The sequence below is a fragment of the Esox lucius genome, chromosome 1 (genome assembly GCF_011004845.1).
Source record: "Esox lucius isolate fEsoLuc1 chromosome 1, fEsoLuc1.pri, whole genome shotgun sequence".
NCBI lineage: Eukaryota > Metazoa > Chordata > Actinopteri > Esociformes > Esocidae > Esox > Esox lucius.
The window spans coordinates 16,508,971-16,524,097 of NC_047569.1; the positions used below are offsets into that span (position 1 = coordinate 16,508,971).

Sequence of the window (15,127 nt, forward strand, 5' to 3'; positions counted from 1 at the left end):
GCGGGCTGGCTCAGTCGCTGCTTCACACCGGTGTTTACCTTTAAGCTTCCCGACAGAGGGGGCAGCTGCAACGAGTGCATTGACAGGTTGTGGAAGTAAAACTGCCGAAATATGGAATCAAGAAATTTGACATAGTCATCACCAGCAATTTAATTGCTTTCCTGTTTTTGGGGTGAGTTTAACTATACCTAAGTAAGTAATGGGATCTGGAGAGGCATGAAAGGCTACGACATTATAGGTATATTTTATTTTGGCCATCTTTACAACTTTATAGTCTGTGGACTGGAGCGTCACGGTTCCCTGTTGCCACTTATTTGGGTAAATGGGTATGAGGTAAAAAGTAAAAATATGAGGTAAGATTTGTATAAAATGTACTTTTATTTAACATATTTTTATAATAACTAGGCAATATTTAATATTTACAACTCGGTTGTTTGATTCGATTTTTCAACAATTGAATAAACTTATAAAACCTTGACTTCTTAAAATTATTATGATGAGATAATTTACAAAGTACAGCATTGAACGACATTAGGTGGTGCTAACTTAGGCGATACCAGTCTCCTTCTCCTTTCCTAACCTCTCTCACTACCCCTGTCACACATACGCATTTACTCTCTCTCTCTCTCTCTCTCTCTCTCTCTCTCTCTCTCTCTCGCTCACTCGCTCACACATACACACACACACCCACACACACAAAGAGAGAGAGAGAGAGAGAAACACACACACAAACACAATAGGACTTAAGCAAATAAGAGCAGATTGTTTTCGCCTCTTTGAATTTGCGCTTCATGCTGGGGCGTCAGCTGCAGCAGCGGAGCAACAGTGAGTGGCATGTCCCTTCGGTTTAATCAAGTGACCGGCCAGTTACTGCACGTCGGTAAACTGAGATAACCAACCATTATCGAGCACGGACTTTTACCTACATAGCGCATGGACAAACTCTGACTTTGTCCGGGTAAGTGTGTGAACCCATAAGTTTCCATCGTGTCTGTCTAATTCTCAAGATTTTAAAATCTATACTTCGCATCAGTTGAATAATGTACCTTTTGTTTTATATCGCACGCATAGCCAGTAGCCAATGAGAAAAAGTGGTAGGTGTTATTTTAGCATGCTCTGTTTGATGAATTTGTTCCTGTACCCCGTGCATTCAAAACGAAAAGCAGTGGACTGGTTTCTCCTGCAGGATGCAACGATCACATCCCAAACGTGCATACGAACGTTCATGAGTGGTTAACATCCAACTTCCAGGAAAGTGATGACATTATCACTTCACAACAGAAAACACAATTATGCCATAAAACGAGGAGACTTTTGCACGCGATTTGTTCGATAATCCGGGTTGGTCCAAATTAAGAGAAATCTCCGACCGTCTCTCACACTCGTAGCTTGGATTATTCATGTATCCATGTCAGTGGCTCCGATGATTTCGAGTGTCCATGGTGTAGAGAGCGTATTGTTTCTGACTACAGTGGCTGGATGGGGTCACCTTAACTGAGTTAGCAGTCCGCGTCTGGATGCTGCTTGAGGGGAACGGTCCCGGGTGCAATGACGCGTCGATGGTGCGCGATTGTTCACCAGAGGTTCGGTTGTAGTTAAACGGTCCCCAAGGAACGTGTGTATGTTTATGGCGCACTTGAGTGCTACTGGCTGTATGCAAAATGGTATAACGCTCTGATAGAGACAGAAAATTCTACTTTTTTGTGAGAAATAGTTGTTTTATGTTGACTTTGGCCCTTGTACAACAGTGTTCTCTAAATAAACGGACGATTTAACACAGGCGACACGCCACGGCACTCTGCTGTGCGCAGCCTCTGGCAGGGACGATAAGAATTGTTGGCAAGCGGCTGGCTCAGAAACACCAGTACCGCTAAATGTGATTCACCAGGGTCCGTGACCACTTTGATAAGGATAATAAACCCATTTACCGCGCTGAACCGGTTCTCGGCCGGGCGAATGCGCGTCCAGGGTAGGCTGCGAGATTACCTGAGCCGGGTATGCCCTACCAGCTTCCCATTTTTTACGATAACCTATTGCGCCACTGAAATAAATTGGATCATAATAGCATTGATCTGGACCTGACCCCTTGGGTGTCGTGCGCATCGATCTATTGATCGCATCTTGGATTTATGGGAGGTGGTTCGGGACCCGTACTGCTCTGGCTACGATGGGTGTGGGGGCTTAATGTGTAACATACTGAAGGTTTTCTGGTGTGAAACGTCAATTTATATAAGCACATTTAATTAAATATTTATTTGATTTGTGTATATGTGTGTATATACTTCTACGTCCTGCGTTTGAGAGATGATATAGTATATGACAATAGTTGGACATTTGAGGTAGTTACCTACTTTGCATCACCTTGAGTGTATTTACTATGTGTGTGTGTGTGTGTGTGTGAGAGAGAGAGAGAGAGAGAGAGAGAGAGAGAGAGAGAGAGAGAGACAGGGTCGTTATTTAAATCTATGTGTGTACTTTATATGTGTAGAAGAATGTGTGCATATGGACTTTGCAGGACAGAGAGCAGCATTACTATTACTCTCAGACATTAGGCCTGTCGTGTCTGGTAAATAGCAATTCATCAGTCTCCTCTCCAAGTGAAGCCACCGAGATCCAATCCATTAGCCACACAGTGTGGGCAACACAAGTGTATGTCTGTCCACTGTCAGAGGACTCAGTTATGGTGTGTTCTTGTTATGTTTCTGTGTGTGTGTGTGTTGGGATTCTGTAATTGTTTCAGGGACATATTGGAAATAAGTGTGGGTATCGGACATAAGCCTTAATGCGCAAGTCTATACTGAACATTTACGTGTATCATGATAAGAGGGAACCATAGATAATGTCTCAAGTGTGAGTGTTGTATGGTCAATCAAGACTTTAAAAGAAATGTATGTGTCTGAGGTGTGTGTGTACGTGAATGTGGATAAGTAAGTGTACGTGTTTATAGTGTGTGTTTCTGTTAAAGCGGAGAGTCGTGACTCATAGCGAATGATGGAGAGGATAGATAACAGATGATGGAGAGGATAAATCATGGATGATGAAGAGAATGGATTGTGAACGGTGGACAGGATTGATAATGGATGATGGATAGGATAGATTGTGAAAGGTGGACAGGATTGATCATGGATGATGGATAGGATAGGTCATGGATGATGGAGAGAATATATGATGGAGGATAGGTCATGGATGATGGACAGGATAGATAATAGAGGATGGAGTGGATATATCCTGGATGATGGAGAGAATATATAATGGATGATGGAGGATAGGTCATGGATAATGGAGAGGATAGATAATAGAGGACGGAGAGGATATATCTGGATGAATGAGAGAACATATAATGGATGATGGAGGGGATAAATCTGGGTGAATGAGAGAACATATAATGGATGATGGAGAGCATAGATAATAGTGGATGGAGAGAATATATCCTGGTTGATCGAGAGAAAATATAATGGATGATGGAGGATAGGTCATAGATGATGGAGAGGATAGATAATGGATGATGGAGAGGTTAGATAATGGATGATGGAGAGGTTAGATAACAGCATGTTATGAAGAAACACCATCCCCATTTTCTCCCCCTTTATTCACCACAGAAACCTCTTTCACTTCCCTGCTCCCCTATTCCCCACTCCATTATTTCACCCCGCCCCTCTCATCCTCCCTCATCCTTCCCCACTCCCCTCTTTCCATCCATCTATCCACTCCCTCCATTCTCTTTCTCCATCTCCTGCTCTTGTCTTCCCTCTTGCTTCCTCCCCTTCTTGTTGTCCCCTCCCCTCTTTTCCTTACTTGCCTCACTTCATTCCCTTGCTTTCTTCCCTCCCCTCCTCTTCCTCTCTCCCCATAATTTCCTCTTTTTCCCCTTTCTACTCCTTTCTTTCCCCTCTCTCCCCTCTATCTCCTCCCCCTGTGAGTTGCAGATGGCTTCTCATCAGTGGGAGGCAGGTCATTCATGTGTCTCTCCTCCAACCTGCTCACAAACCTCATCTTTGTCCATCCTTCCTTCCTTTCCTCATCCCTTGCTTTCATCCTGTCATCCTCCCTGCCCCCCACCCTCTCCTGTTCCAGATGATGTGAAGCATTCCATTTAGACTGATTCATACAAAGACTTTGCTCACACACTTTGATTCAGCAAACACAATCATTGATGCTACATCAGTGATTGTGTTTGTTTCTCACACTCAAATGCTCACTGTACTTAGTTTTCATACTTACCGGGCAACAAACAGTATGAGCTTTCCATGATAGTCAAACAAATCTTCTGGTATACTGGCTCATAGTGAACACTAGTTTCAATACTGAACTGTGCAGCAGGACAGAGTAAAAACAAACTAACAAATTACAACTGGCTGCCAAGCCTAAATACAAGGAATCACGGCTCACTGGCTTGGTTTGGTAGACTACAGAAAAAAACGCATATCAACATGCACATTCCCTGGCCTCAACCCTCCCTGGCCTAAACACACCAAATCTCTGATTACTCTGCTAACTTCCCTAAACACAAAAACACGAAAATATTGTTTCCGTGTGTGTATATTGTTGATGCATGTAAAATTACAGTGTGTCTTACTACCGCTATAGTAAGAAAGACAATCTTAGACTCAGTGAACTGCAGAAGCTGCAATAGCAATCTCTATAAATTGATATTAAATATCTCATGTCCAACTTCTACTGATGTCTTTAACAGCCTTTCTTTCTGAGTGATTTTTATGAGCATGTTCATTTACTACCTGTTCTTTGTGTGTATGTGTGTGTGTGTGTGTGTATCCTTGCCAAGAAGCCTGCAGAATGTCTTTTACCCGCTTGTCAAAATAATTCACTCATTCCATTCCCATTCCTCTTCCTCCCTGTTTTTCTGCTTCCCACCCCTGCTGTCCCTGCTGTCCCTGATGTCCCTGCTGTCCCTGCTGTCCCTGATGTCCCTGCTGTCCCCGATGTCCCGGATGTCCCTGCTGTCCCTGCTGTCCCTGATGTCCCCGCTGTCCCTGCTGTCCCCGATGTCCCTGCTGTCCCTGCTGTCCCTGCTGTCCCCGATGTCCCTGCTGTCCCTGCTGTCCCTGCTGTCCCTGATGTCCCTGCTGCCCCTGCTGTCCCTGCTGTCCCTGATGTCCCTGCTGTCCTTTCCTTCTCCCCCCACCCTCTCCAGCCCACCCCCCCGTCTTATACCCCACTACCCCGCCCTCATTTCTCTCAGGTACTCCCTATTGATCGATCCAAATTAGTGTCCTGCACGGGGAATCTTATGCAGCTGCACTCTAGGCGCATTGGTTACATCTCTTCTGACCACCCAAAACCCGACAGTACCATAGATTCTCTGCAAACGACCCAAATGGACACACAGACTCAGTTCAGAAAACCTAACCCTCAAAAAACACATTTAATTCATTCCAGATATAATCACTTTTATCCTTAAATTCTATCTGGGCCTACTTCTTTAAAACACTTAACTTTACAACTTTTCGTTGCCAATTATCTCACCTCTCACAGGAATAATGTTTTGTCTTTATATAAAACATGTTTGATGCATAAAATAGTAGAGCTGTCCCATGAGTTGACATATCTTTTTTATTCTAAATGCTGAGTGATTTATTTGTGGTTCACCCACAGGGAACCACGGGCAACCGAGCCAATGCAGGACTCTAATCCAAAGTTGTGTGTCACAGGGCAACATCATCTCCCTGATAGATGGGTGTCGGAAATCTATCCAAACAACTCTAGAAAAGAAGTACAAATTGAATGAAAGAGCATGTCAAAAGAGACCCTTTGTCGTCTCAGTGATGTAATCACAGATTCCATCTTCTGTCTGAACTCCCCTCACTCTCACCCTCTTCTCCCCTTTCCCTCCACCTGTTCTATCCAAAGGTGGTTCTAGTGATTTGGGGGCCCTAGGCAGAGACTGGTTGAGGCCCCTAAGTAATGTATTTATTTTCCGTCTGAGCCATACCAACAACAATTTGAACATACTTCTTTCTTCATGGTTGATTGAAAATGCTGCTTCCTAAAACACTTGCATTGCTGCCCCTTTCTGAAGAGAGTAAATCAACAAGTTGAAAAATTATTTAATTAAAGATATATGCTGCCATATCAGTAACAACTACAGTAAGTCATGTTGTTCAACTACAGTGAAGCACCTAGTCATGTTGTTTAACTACAGTGAAGCTCCTAGTCATGTTGTTCAACTACAGTGAAGCTCCTAGTCATGTTGTTTAACTACAGTGAAGCTCCTAGTCATGTTGTTTAACTACAGTGAAGCTCCTAGTCATGTTGTTTAACTACAGTAAACACCTAGTCATGTTTTTTAACTACAGTGAAGCTCCTAGTCATGTTGTTTAACTACAGAAAACACCTAGTCATGTTGTTTAACTACATTGAAGCTCCTAGTCATGTTGCCTACTTTGCCTAATGGTCGTGCCGCCTCTGGTTCTATCAACAGGCTGAGTCTCCACTGGGAAAGAGGAAGACAGGGCAAAAAAGGCAAGAGACAGACCAAGATCCAAGACACATATTGACTGACAGACAGACAGGTCCCTAACTCTGTGGAGGTAAGGGGAGCAGAAGGGGCGTAGAAGAGGCGGTACAGTTTGTTCTGGAGAGGTGTTATCCCTTCAGACCTCTGCTATCTGAAACACTCCTTCCACACCTCCCCTTTCTCAACAACTGCACGCCAACAAATCGTTGTAGCCATGGAAAAGACATACTCCCTCACGGCCCACTACGACGAATTCCAGGAGGTCAAGTACGGCGGTCGCTATAGCAGCGGCACCCTTAGCAATGGCATGAGCCTTCACCTGGGTGGCAGCCTGGACCGGAACATTGGGCGGGGCCGGGGCAAAGGGGGCGGGGCCAGCGACCGGTGCCGCGACCTGAGCGGCATTAAAAGTGGAAAGGGACTTCCCCGCTGGAGCCGCCGGGAGATCTGCCTGCTCTCCGCCTTGGTGTTCGCCGCTGGGATGTGTGTCATCCTGGGTTGCATGCTGGCGCTGAAATACATTTCCCTGGACACCCAGCAAGATGCACACTGCCGACAGGACTGCCAGAAGAAACGCCTGTTAGTCCGCGCCGCGCGCTTCGTCCAGGCCAACATCGACCCCACCATCCAGCCGTGCCAGGACTTCTACAGCTTCGCCTGTGGCGGCTGGCTTCGGCGCCACGGCATCCCCGAGGACAAGCTGAGCTATGGCATCATCACTGCCATAGGCGAGCACAACGAGGAGAAACTGCGACGGCTCCTGTTGGAACCTGTGCGCCGGCGTGGCGCCGACTCGGCGGAGAGGAAGGTGAAAGAGTTCTACCGCTCCTGTGTAAACATCCAGGAGATTGACAACCTGGGGTCCGGGCCCATGACAGAGGTTATCGACAGCTGTGGCGGATGGGACCTGGTCGGAGCACCCCCTGGAGGTGCCGGCTGGGAGAGCAGTACTGCGCCGGCCAGACCGGACTTTAATGAGCTTCTCTACAGGACCCAGGGAGTGTACAGCACGGCTGTCTTCTTCTCTCTCACGGTCAACGTGGATGATAAGAACTCCTCACGGAATGCTATCAGGGTGAGAGTGACAATCATTTCTGGGTCTGTGGGTTTAGTGTCTGTCTTCACACGTGACATTTACATTAGGCTGTGTTCTCGAATAATCCTTGCATTTTGTAGATTGATCAGGAGGGGCTCACACTGCCTGAGAGGACTTTGTACCTGGGGCAGGATGAAGACAGTGTGAAGGTAATGACCGGCCATCATCTGTCCATCCATTCACAGACTTCCACCCCTTCCTTTCTGCCCCATCCAGCAACCTGTTCCCGTCAGCTGGGTTCCCTTTGTTACCCTATTTGCTCCACCATATGTCAGGCTGTCCATTAATAATGATGTCATATTGATGTCCAGTGTCTATTAATGATGATGATGATGTCATGGTCAGATTCTGGCAGCATACAAGGCCCTAATGGAGAGGCTGCTAAGCATGCTGGGAGCCCACAACGCCACTCAGAAGTCCAAAGAGATCCTTCAACTGGAGACACGTTTGGCCAACGTAATGACACTAATGATCATATTTCCTAAAGGAGTTGAAACAATGACCACAAGCGTGTGTGTATGTTCAGCTGTAACGTTCGTTATCTCTTTCAGATCACTATATCGGAGTATGAAGAACAGAGAAAAGACATCAGCACCATGTACAACCGCATCACCCTGAGGCAACTTCAGCGCATCGCTCCCAGTGTGAGCGACACGCACCCACATTTTTATATCTGTACTGTGTACTGTGTGTGTGTGTGTGTGTGTGTGTATATGAGCAGAAGTGTGATGGATTAAGAGCTGAACTCCAGCAGAGCGTTGTGAAGTGTGTATGCCAAGCAGGAGGCCGTTCTACACCTGCAAACCACTCATACTCAGTGAAGCTGTCCACTCTGCAGGTAGACTATGGAAGGAGGGAGGAAGAGAGGGAGAAACAGGAGAGGATGGATGAGACAGGGGGGTCGATAAGGGAATAAAGAAGGAACATGGGGTGTCGGGGGGGGGGGGGGGGGTTGGGAGAGAAGCACTGAAGGGCAGGAAAAAAAAGTAGCAGAGAAGATAGGAGGGGCCAGGGGGATGTATAGACAGGCAGATGGATGCAAAGACAGACAGGGGATGTAGAGACAGACAGGGGGATGTAAAGACAGACAGGTGGATATAGAGACAGACAGGGGGATGTAGAGACAGACAGGGGGATGTAGAGACAGACAGGATGATGTAGCGACAGACAGGGAGATGTAGAGACAGACAGGTGGATATAGAGACAGACAAAGGGATGTAGAGACAGACAGGTGGATGTAGAGAGAGACAGGGGGATGTAGAGACAGACAGGGGGATGTAGAGACAGACAGGGGGATGTAGAGACAGACAGGGGGATATAGAGACAGACAAAGGGATGTAGAGACAGACAGGTGGATGTAGAGAGAGACAGGGGGATGTAGAGACAGACGGGGATGTAGAGACAGTCAAACTCAGTGCTGAAGAAACACAATAGCTGCAACTGTTGCTTTACACAGGTTTTCCTGTGAAAAAGGCTTCTACCAGAAATCCAATATGAATCTTTAAAGGGTTCTTTTATAAAATCAGATAAAACCCAATATGGCTTAGATAGAAAGTGTTGCTAAATCAGATTTTTTTTCTTGAACCATTCCAATGGCTGGTAGTAAATGCTAGTTCAGGGATTGCAGGTTTATTCTCAGTGTTTGAGGAGAGTGTTGGGGCTGACCTAAGCAGAGAGCAGTGAGGGTTTCGGGCCGTCTCCCTGACCTATAGTTAGCCCTCTCATGTAGAACCAATAGAGCAGGGCACAACATACTGTCCTCTTCTGGTCTTGTTAAAACACAAACAATACCTCTGTCCTTCTCTACCCTCTCCCAATCCCTTTCCCATCCTGCTGTCTCCCTTCTCCCGCACTTTATATTCTCTCTTCGCCTCTGTTCCTCCTCTCTTCTCCTCCGCTTCATGTTTACAGCTGCATTGGAAACGCTTGCTGGACAGGATCTTCCATGATAATTTCTCTGAAGATGAAGAAATAGTGGTGTTGGCCACTGACTACATGCAGAAAGTCTCCGATATCATCAAGACCACCTCTAAAAGGTGAGAGATGAAAGGGGGAGGGAGGAGCAGGAGAATGGCTGGATGAGAGGCAGGGAAGAATGCAAAGATTAGAGAATCAATCGTACAACGAGTCAATGGCATACGATTAATGCAGTGTAGAGCTGTACAGCTTTGACCCGTAAATGGGCAAGCACGTTATTTTGGAAAATGTATTCATTGCTATTTTCTAATGTATCTGGGCAAAAATGACACAAGTTGTTTCTTTCCAAAATATGACCTTTATTTTCCAAGTTACACTCTGTATCTCCCGAGATACATTGCCCATTTAGGGTATATATTTTACCCTTTTTTATAGTTCATGAAAACAGCATTTCACAAACACTTAATTAGTTACATTCGTTCATGTTTTACATACAGTGAGGTTTTCCTACTTACAAAGCATGTAGAGGTCTGTAATTTTTCAGCTGTGAGAGACGGAATCTAAAACAAAAATGCAGAAAATCTCATTGTATGATTTTTAAATAGTTAATTTGCATTTTATTGCATGACATAAGTATTTGATCACCTACCAACCAGTAAGAATTCCTGATCTCACAGACTTGTTAGTTTTTTTTAAGAAGCCCTCCTGTTCTCCACTCATTACCTGTATTAACTGCACCTGTTTGAACATGTTACCTGTATGAAAGACACCTGTCCACACACTCAATCAAACAGACTCCAACCTCTCCACAATGGCCAAGACAAGAGACCTGTGTAAGGACATCAGGGATATAATTGAAGACCTGCACAAGGCTGGGATGGGCTACAGGACAATAGGCAAGCAGCTTGGTGAGAAGGCAACAACTGTTGGCGCAATTATTAGAAAATGGAAGAAGTTCAAGATGACGCTCAATCTCCCTCGGTCTGGGGCTCCATGCAAGTTCTCACCTCGTGGGGCATCAATTATCATGAGGAAGGTGAGGGATCAGCCCAGAACTACACGGCAGGACCTGGTCAATGACCTAAGGAGAGCTGGGATCACAGTCTCAAAGAAAACCATTAGTAACACACTACACTGTCATGGATTAAAATCCTGCAGCGCAAGCAATGTCCCCCTGCTCAAGCCAACGCATGTCCAGGCCCGTCTGAAGTTTGCCAATGACCATCTGGATGATACAGAGGAGGAATGGGAGAAGGTCATGTGGTCTGATGGGACAAAAATAGAGCTTTTTGGTCTAAACTCCACTCGCCGTGTTTGGAGAAAGAAGAAGGATGAGTACAACACCAAGAACACCATCCCAACCGTGAAGCATGGAGGTGGAAACAGCATTCTTTGGGGATGCTCTTCTACAAAGGGGACAGGACGACTGCACCATATTGAGGGGAGTATGGATGGGGCCATGTATCGCGAGATCTTGGCCAACAACCTTCCCTCAGTAAGAGCATTGAAGATGGGTGGTGGCTGGGTCTTCCAGCATGACAATGACCCGAAACACACAGCCAGGGCAACTAAGGTGTGGCTCCGTAAGAAGCATCTCAAGGTCCTGGAGTGGCCTACCCAGTCTCCAGATCTGAACCCAATAGAAAGTCTTTGGAGGGAGCTGAAAGTCCATATTGGCCAGCGACAGCCCCGAAACCTGAAGGATCTGGAGAAGGTCTGTATGGAGGAGTGGGCCGAAATCCCTGCTGCAGTGTGTGCAAACCTGGTCAAGAACTACAGGAAACATATGATCTCTTTAATTGCAAACAAAGGTTTCTGTACCAAATATTAAGTTCTGCTTTTCTGATCAAAATACTTATCAAATACTTATGTCATGCAATGAAATGCAAATTAATTACTTAAAAATCTTGATTTTCTGGATTTTTGTTTTAGATTCCGCCACTCACAGTTGAAGAGTACCTATGATAAAAATTACAGACTTCTACATGCTTTGTAAGTGGGGAAAACCTGCAAAATCGGCAGTGTATCAAATACTTGTTCTCCCCACTGTACAACGCTTAAAAAAACTGTAAAAACTAACAGACCTTTATCCCCAAAGATAAAATATCTGTAGGGTATAAATATAAAATATTCCCCTTTTTAAACCGTTCATGTGCCAACTTTAAAAAAAAACGTATTATTGTTTTTATACTACCATCTTCCCCCCACACTAGTGATATCCAATCGGCAATGGAAGCTGAGAAAACAGTTGCAAGCATTTTGACCAGTGACCATGCAAAGCCTCACTTTGCACTTCTGACTCATGAAAAAGGCTTGTCCACCCTGGCACACCCTGCATCGGCCTTTCACTGACAGGATAGGGAAGTGGCCAGTCCTGTCATATTTCATATCATACACAGGCATGGGGACTTTTGGATGTTTTTTTACTCTTGGTGCTGTTTTGTCTTCATTTCTTTTGGAGTCAATCGCTTTTCTGGGTAGGTGAGTCTCCTGGCACCATCCCACCCAAAGTCCTTCAGACACTGGTGTTTCTGACCCAGTGCTGCTGCATCACACTGGTGCAGAAGCCATGAGTTACTGACAGCAATGTCAACCATCTGGTAAAATATGCCCAGGTACCACCGGTGGGACTTTGCTGGAGTGCGATACCGGGCGATCATCATGTCAGCCAAATCCACTCCTCCCATGTGACTGTTGTACTCACACACAATCTTCCTCATCTTCCTCACTGGTTCACTCCTCTGAATCTGATGAACCATCAGGTGGCAAATCTACAGACTTCACCTCTCTCCTTGGACAGTAGAAACTGCTGACAGAACTTCCCTGAAAACGTGCACACTGGTGAATTTATCAATAATATGCATTTAACAGTAAAATATAGAGCACCTTTATTTTATTTATTATCTGTAGAGTATAGGCTTCAAAACACAAGTATATCTGTGAGTGATAATCCCTGTTTTATACCCTCATCTGGGCAATGTATCCTCCAGGATACAGACATGCAGTGCCTGATTATCAAAGTTGTGAAAAGGTTATGCATTATTTTTCAAGAAGAACATATAAAACCATCTTTAAAAAATAACATTCCCTAAAACAAAATCACTCCACAGTATAATAAACGTGAAAAAATAACAACACTTACCTCATGGCCAGTGTTTTGGTCCACATATGCTGCCACTTGGGATTTTTATAGAAATGTTTGGAATGTTAGCATAAAGTCACATGACCTGATTACTTGACCCATCCCCCCTACAGTGTTTCTTATGAAGTGTACCCACATAATGCCCCTCCCCCCACAGCCTGTCAAATGACTGTATCCCCCAAGGTACAGAAACCGTTTAAGGGTTAAGCATGTTTTTTGGAGCTGACGCATTAGAGTGGGGCCCTAGCAACCATGTCATTAAAAGGTTTGTTTTATTGCAGTCATACAGTGTCTATAGATTCATTTTTGATTGTGCACGCATGTATTCAGGGTGTCATTGGGAGGTGAACTCCCAGCATTACCGTAGCTGATTATTATCGATCTGCAACCTCGACACACAAACACACTCGCGCGCACACTCTTACTCTCACACACACACACATACACACACACACTATGTGCTGTCAAAGGTAGCTCAGGTGGCTCAAGCTAGTGGGTGTCAGGGTGTCTGTTACTAGAGCAGACAGCTCTCCAATACTGACTACTGTTATGCAATATTCCACACTTTAGACCTGCCTGCCTGTTTTGTCCGTCTGCCTGTCTGTCTGCCATGATGTGGGGGTTTGTAGCTGATTGGTTCTCAGTTCACTTTAGTTCTTAGAATTACATTTAATCTCAATTGATTTATAAACTAGTTTCCAATTCTTATTCAAAGCCTCGCTTATAGCAATTTGCTTATAGCAAGTCTATATAGGTTTATTACACTCCAGTCTTCTACGCCAACATGGGTCTATCTCTATAGGTTTATTACACTCCTGTCTTCTACACCAACATGGGTCTATATAGCTTTGTTCTTCATTTTCAATACTCAACAACAGAACTTAATGCCCCCCCCCTTATCGCCTAATTTTCCTGGTTCTCTTAGTTACGTAGTTAATCCATCCTTTTTGCAGAGTGTAGAGTGAGATGTTCTTTGAAACGAGAAGAGACACACACTGGGTTGATTGCTCTCATAAAATGTCATGTCACATAATATCAGATAATGTAAAAATGATCATATTATGATGCTCTTCTGTAACCACTCTCATTACCATCGCCATGGTGATGGCCGGCATTTCGACGAATCCTCTTTGATCCTCACACGGCTGGAGGCTCCAGAGATGTTCTCCCTTTCTTTTGTAGTGCTCCCTTGCTTCCTCTTCTCTTCTTCCTTTTTACATCTCGCTCTTTCCCTCCTGGTGATTTTAGTAATAATGCTCTCTCCCTGTTTCTTCCTTCTTCTGCCTTTCCATGTCTCGCTCCTCCACTCTGTCATTCAACCTGTTGTTCTCTCTACTTTCCTTAATCTCTTTCCAACAGTCTTTCTGGTTGTTTCTCGTTGTCACTTTCATACCCGCCACATCCTCCTCATTCTGTTCCCTTGCCCTCTCGGTCATGGGTCTCTCCTGTTTCCTCTCCCTGCCAACGGTGATATCCTCCTGTTGCTCCTCTCTTCCCTGTCATCTGATCCTGTGCTCTTTCCCATTCCCCTGCACTGTTTCTAAAACAAGTCTTGTTTTCCCTCTCTCTATAACCTGTCATGTTCTCTATCTCTCCATCCTTTGGTGTTCTCCTTCGTTAACCTGACCTGTCTTCTCTCTCCATCCTAACCCGTTCTCTCTCTCTCACCCAAACTGTCCAGTCACTGGGGCCCTCTAGCTCTCCAATTTTGATATCTGTAATATCTGAATCCCTCCCGCTGAGGAGTTATATATAACTATAAGTAAGATATGGAACTCCATTATCAAAGGTTAGCACACACTCACAGGCTCCTGTTGATATCACCACCCACTGTGCACCCTTTGTTCATTTGCATATCTTACAAGAAATGCCCCTGTGCGTCGAAGTCTGGTGTCTCTCCGCTGCTCTTTACCAGGAACCACAGAACTCACACAGAACCACCCCCCACGGGGGTACCACCGAGCATTCACCCGTACATGAGAGTAATCCCATCCAATTAAACAACCGCGCACGTTCATGCAAGCCCAGGCGAGGCAAAAGTCTGTTCATGTCTCCCAGATTCCCTGGTGTTCTAGAACTCTTCATCGGACGATTTCAGATTTCCAAATAATTCCTCTGGCACGCCAAAAACCGTGGAGTTTAAGTTGTCATTTTGCCACCCTAAACCAGGTACGCAATCGTTTACAAGCACCCTGTCTCTCCCCCTGAAACACTCCCCTCCTAGCGACATGAAGATCCAGTTGGACTCAGCAGGGGGTAGGGCTGAGACGGCTGCTATATGGCTGAGGTGTTCGACAGAGACTAGCCATATGTCTGTCTGGCGTGTAGAGCAGCAGAGCTGAGAGGTCACTAATGCAGCCAAGAGACAGGTCTTTGTCTGGGATTTGGAGACGCTGGGCCCTCCCCACAAGCTGCTGCTCACACACACGCACGCACACACACACACACAGTCTGCTGTCACAGTGGGCACTCAGTGGAACGTTCTGTACCTGTAGGA

The 15,127-nt window shown here is 45.3% G+C and overlaps 1 protein-coding gene across 5 annotated transcripts in view; it reads left to right on the top strand.

Annotated features, from left to right (window-relative positions):
* The window catches only part of LOC105015297 (endothelin-converting enzyme-like 1), a 27,052-nt gene continuing 11,925 nt past the window's right edge, over positions 1–15,127 (top strand). For 2 of the 5 annotated variants that reach the window (XR_004576106.1, XM_020050997.2), the window contains exons 1-6: positions 724–958; positions 6,440–7,550; positions 7,652–7,720; positions 7,917–8,027; positions 8,123–8,215; positions 9,483–9,607. Coding sequence is in view for 4 of the 5 variants with exons in the window: in XM_020050997.2 (XP_019906556.1) it covers positions 6,690–7,550; positions 7,652–7,720; positions 7,917–8,027; positions 8,123–8,215; positions 9,483–9,607 (1,259 nt within the window). In the remaining variant the exon portion in view is untranslated. Of the gene's footprint in view, positions 173–723; positions 959–1,076; positions 1,095–5,152; positions 5,201–6,439; positions 7,551–7,651; positions 7,721–7,916; positions 8,028–8,122; positions 8,216–9,482; positions 9,608–15,127 lie in introns of those variants that run through there. The other 3 variants (XM_020051001.2, XM_020051002.2, XM_020051005.2) reach the window with 3 other exon arrangements.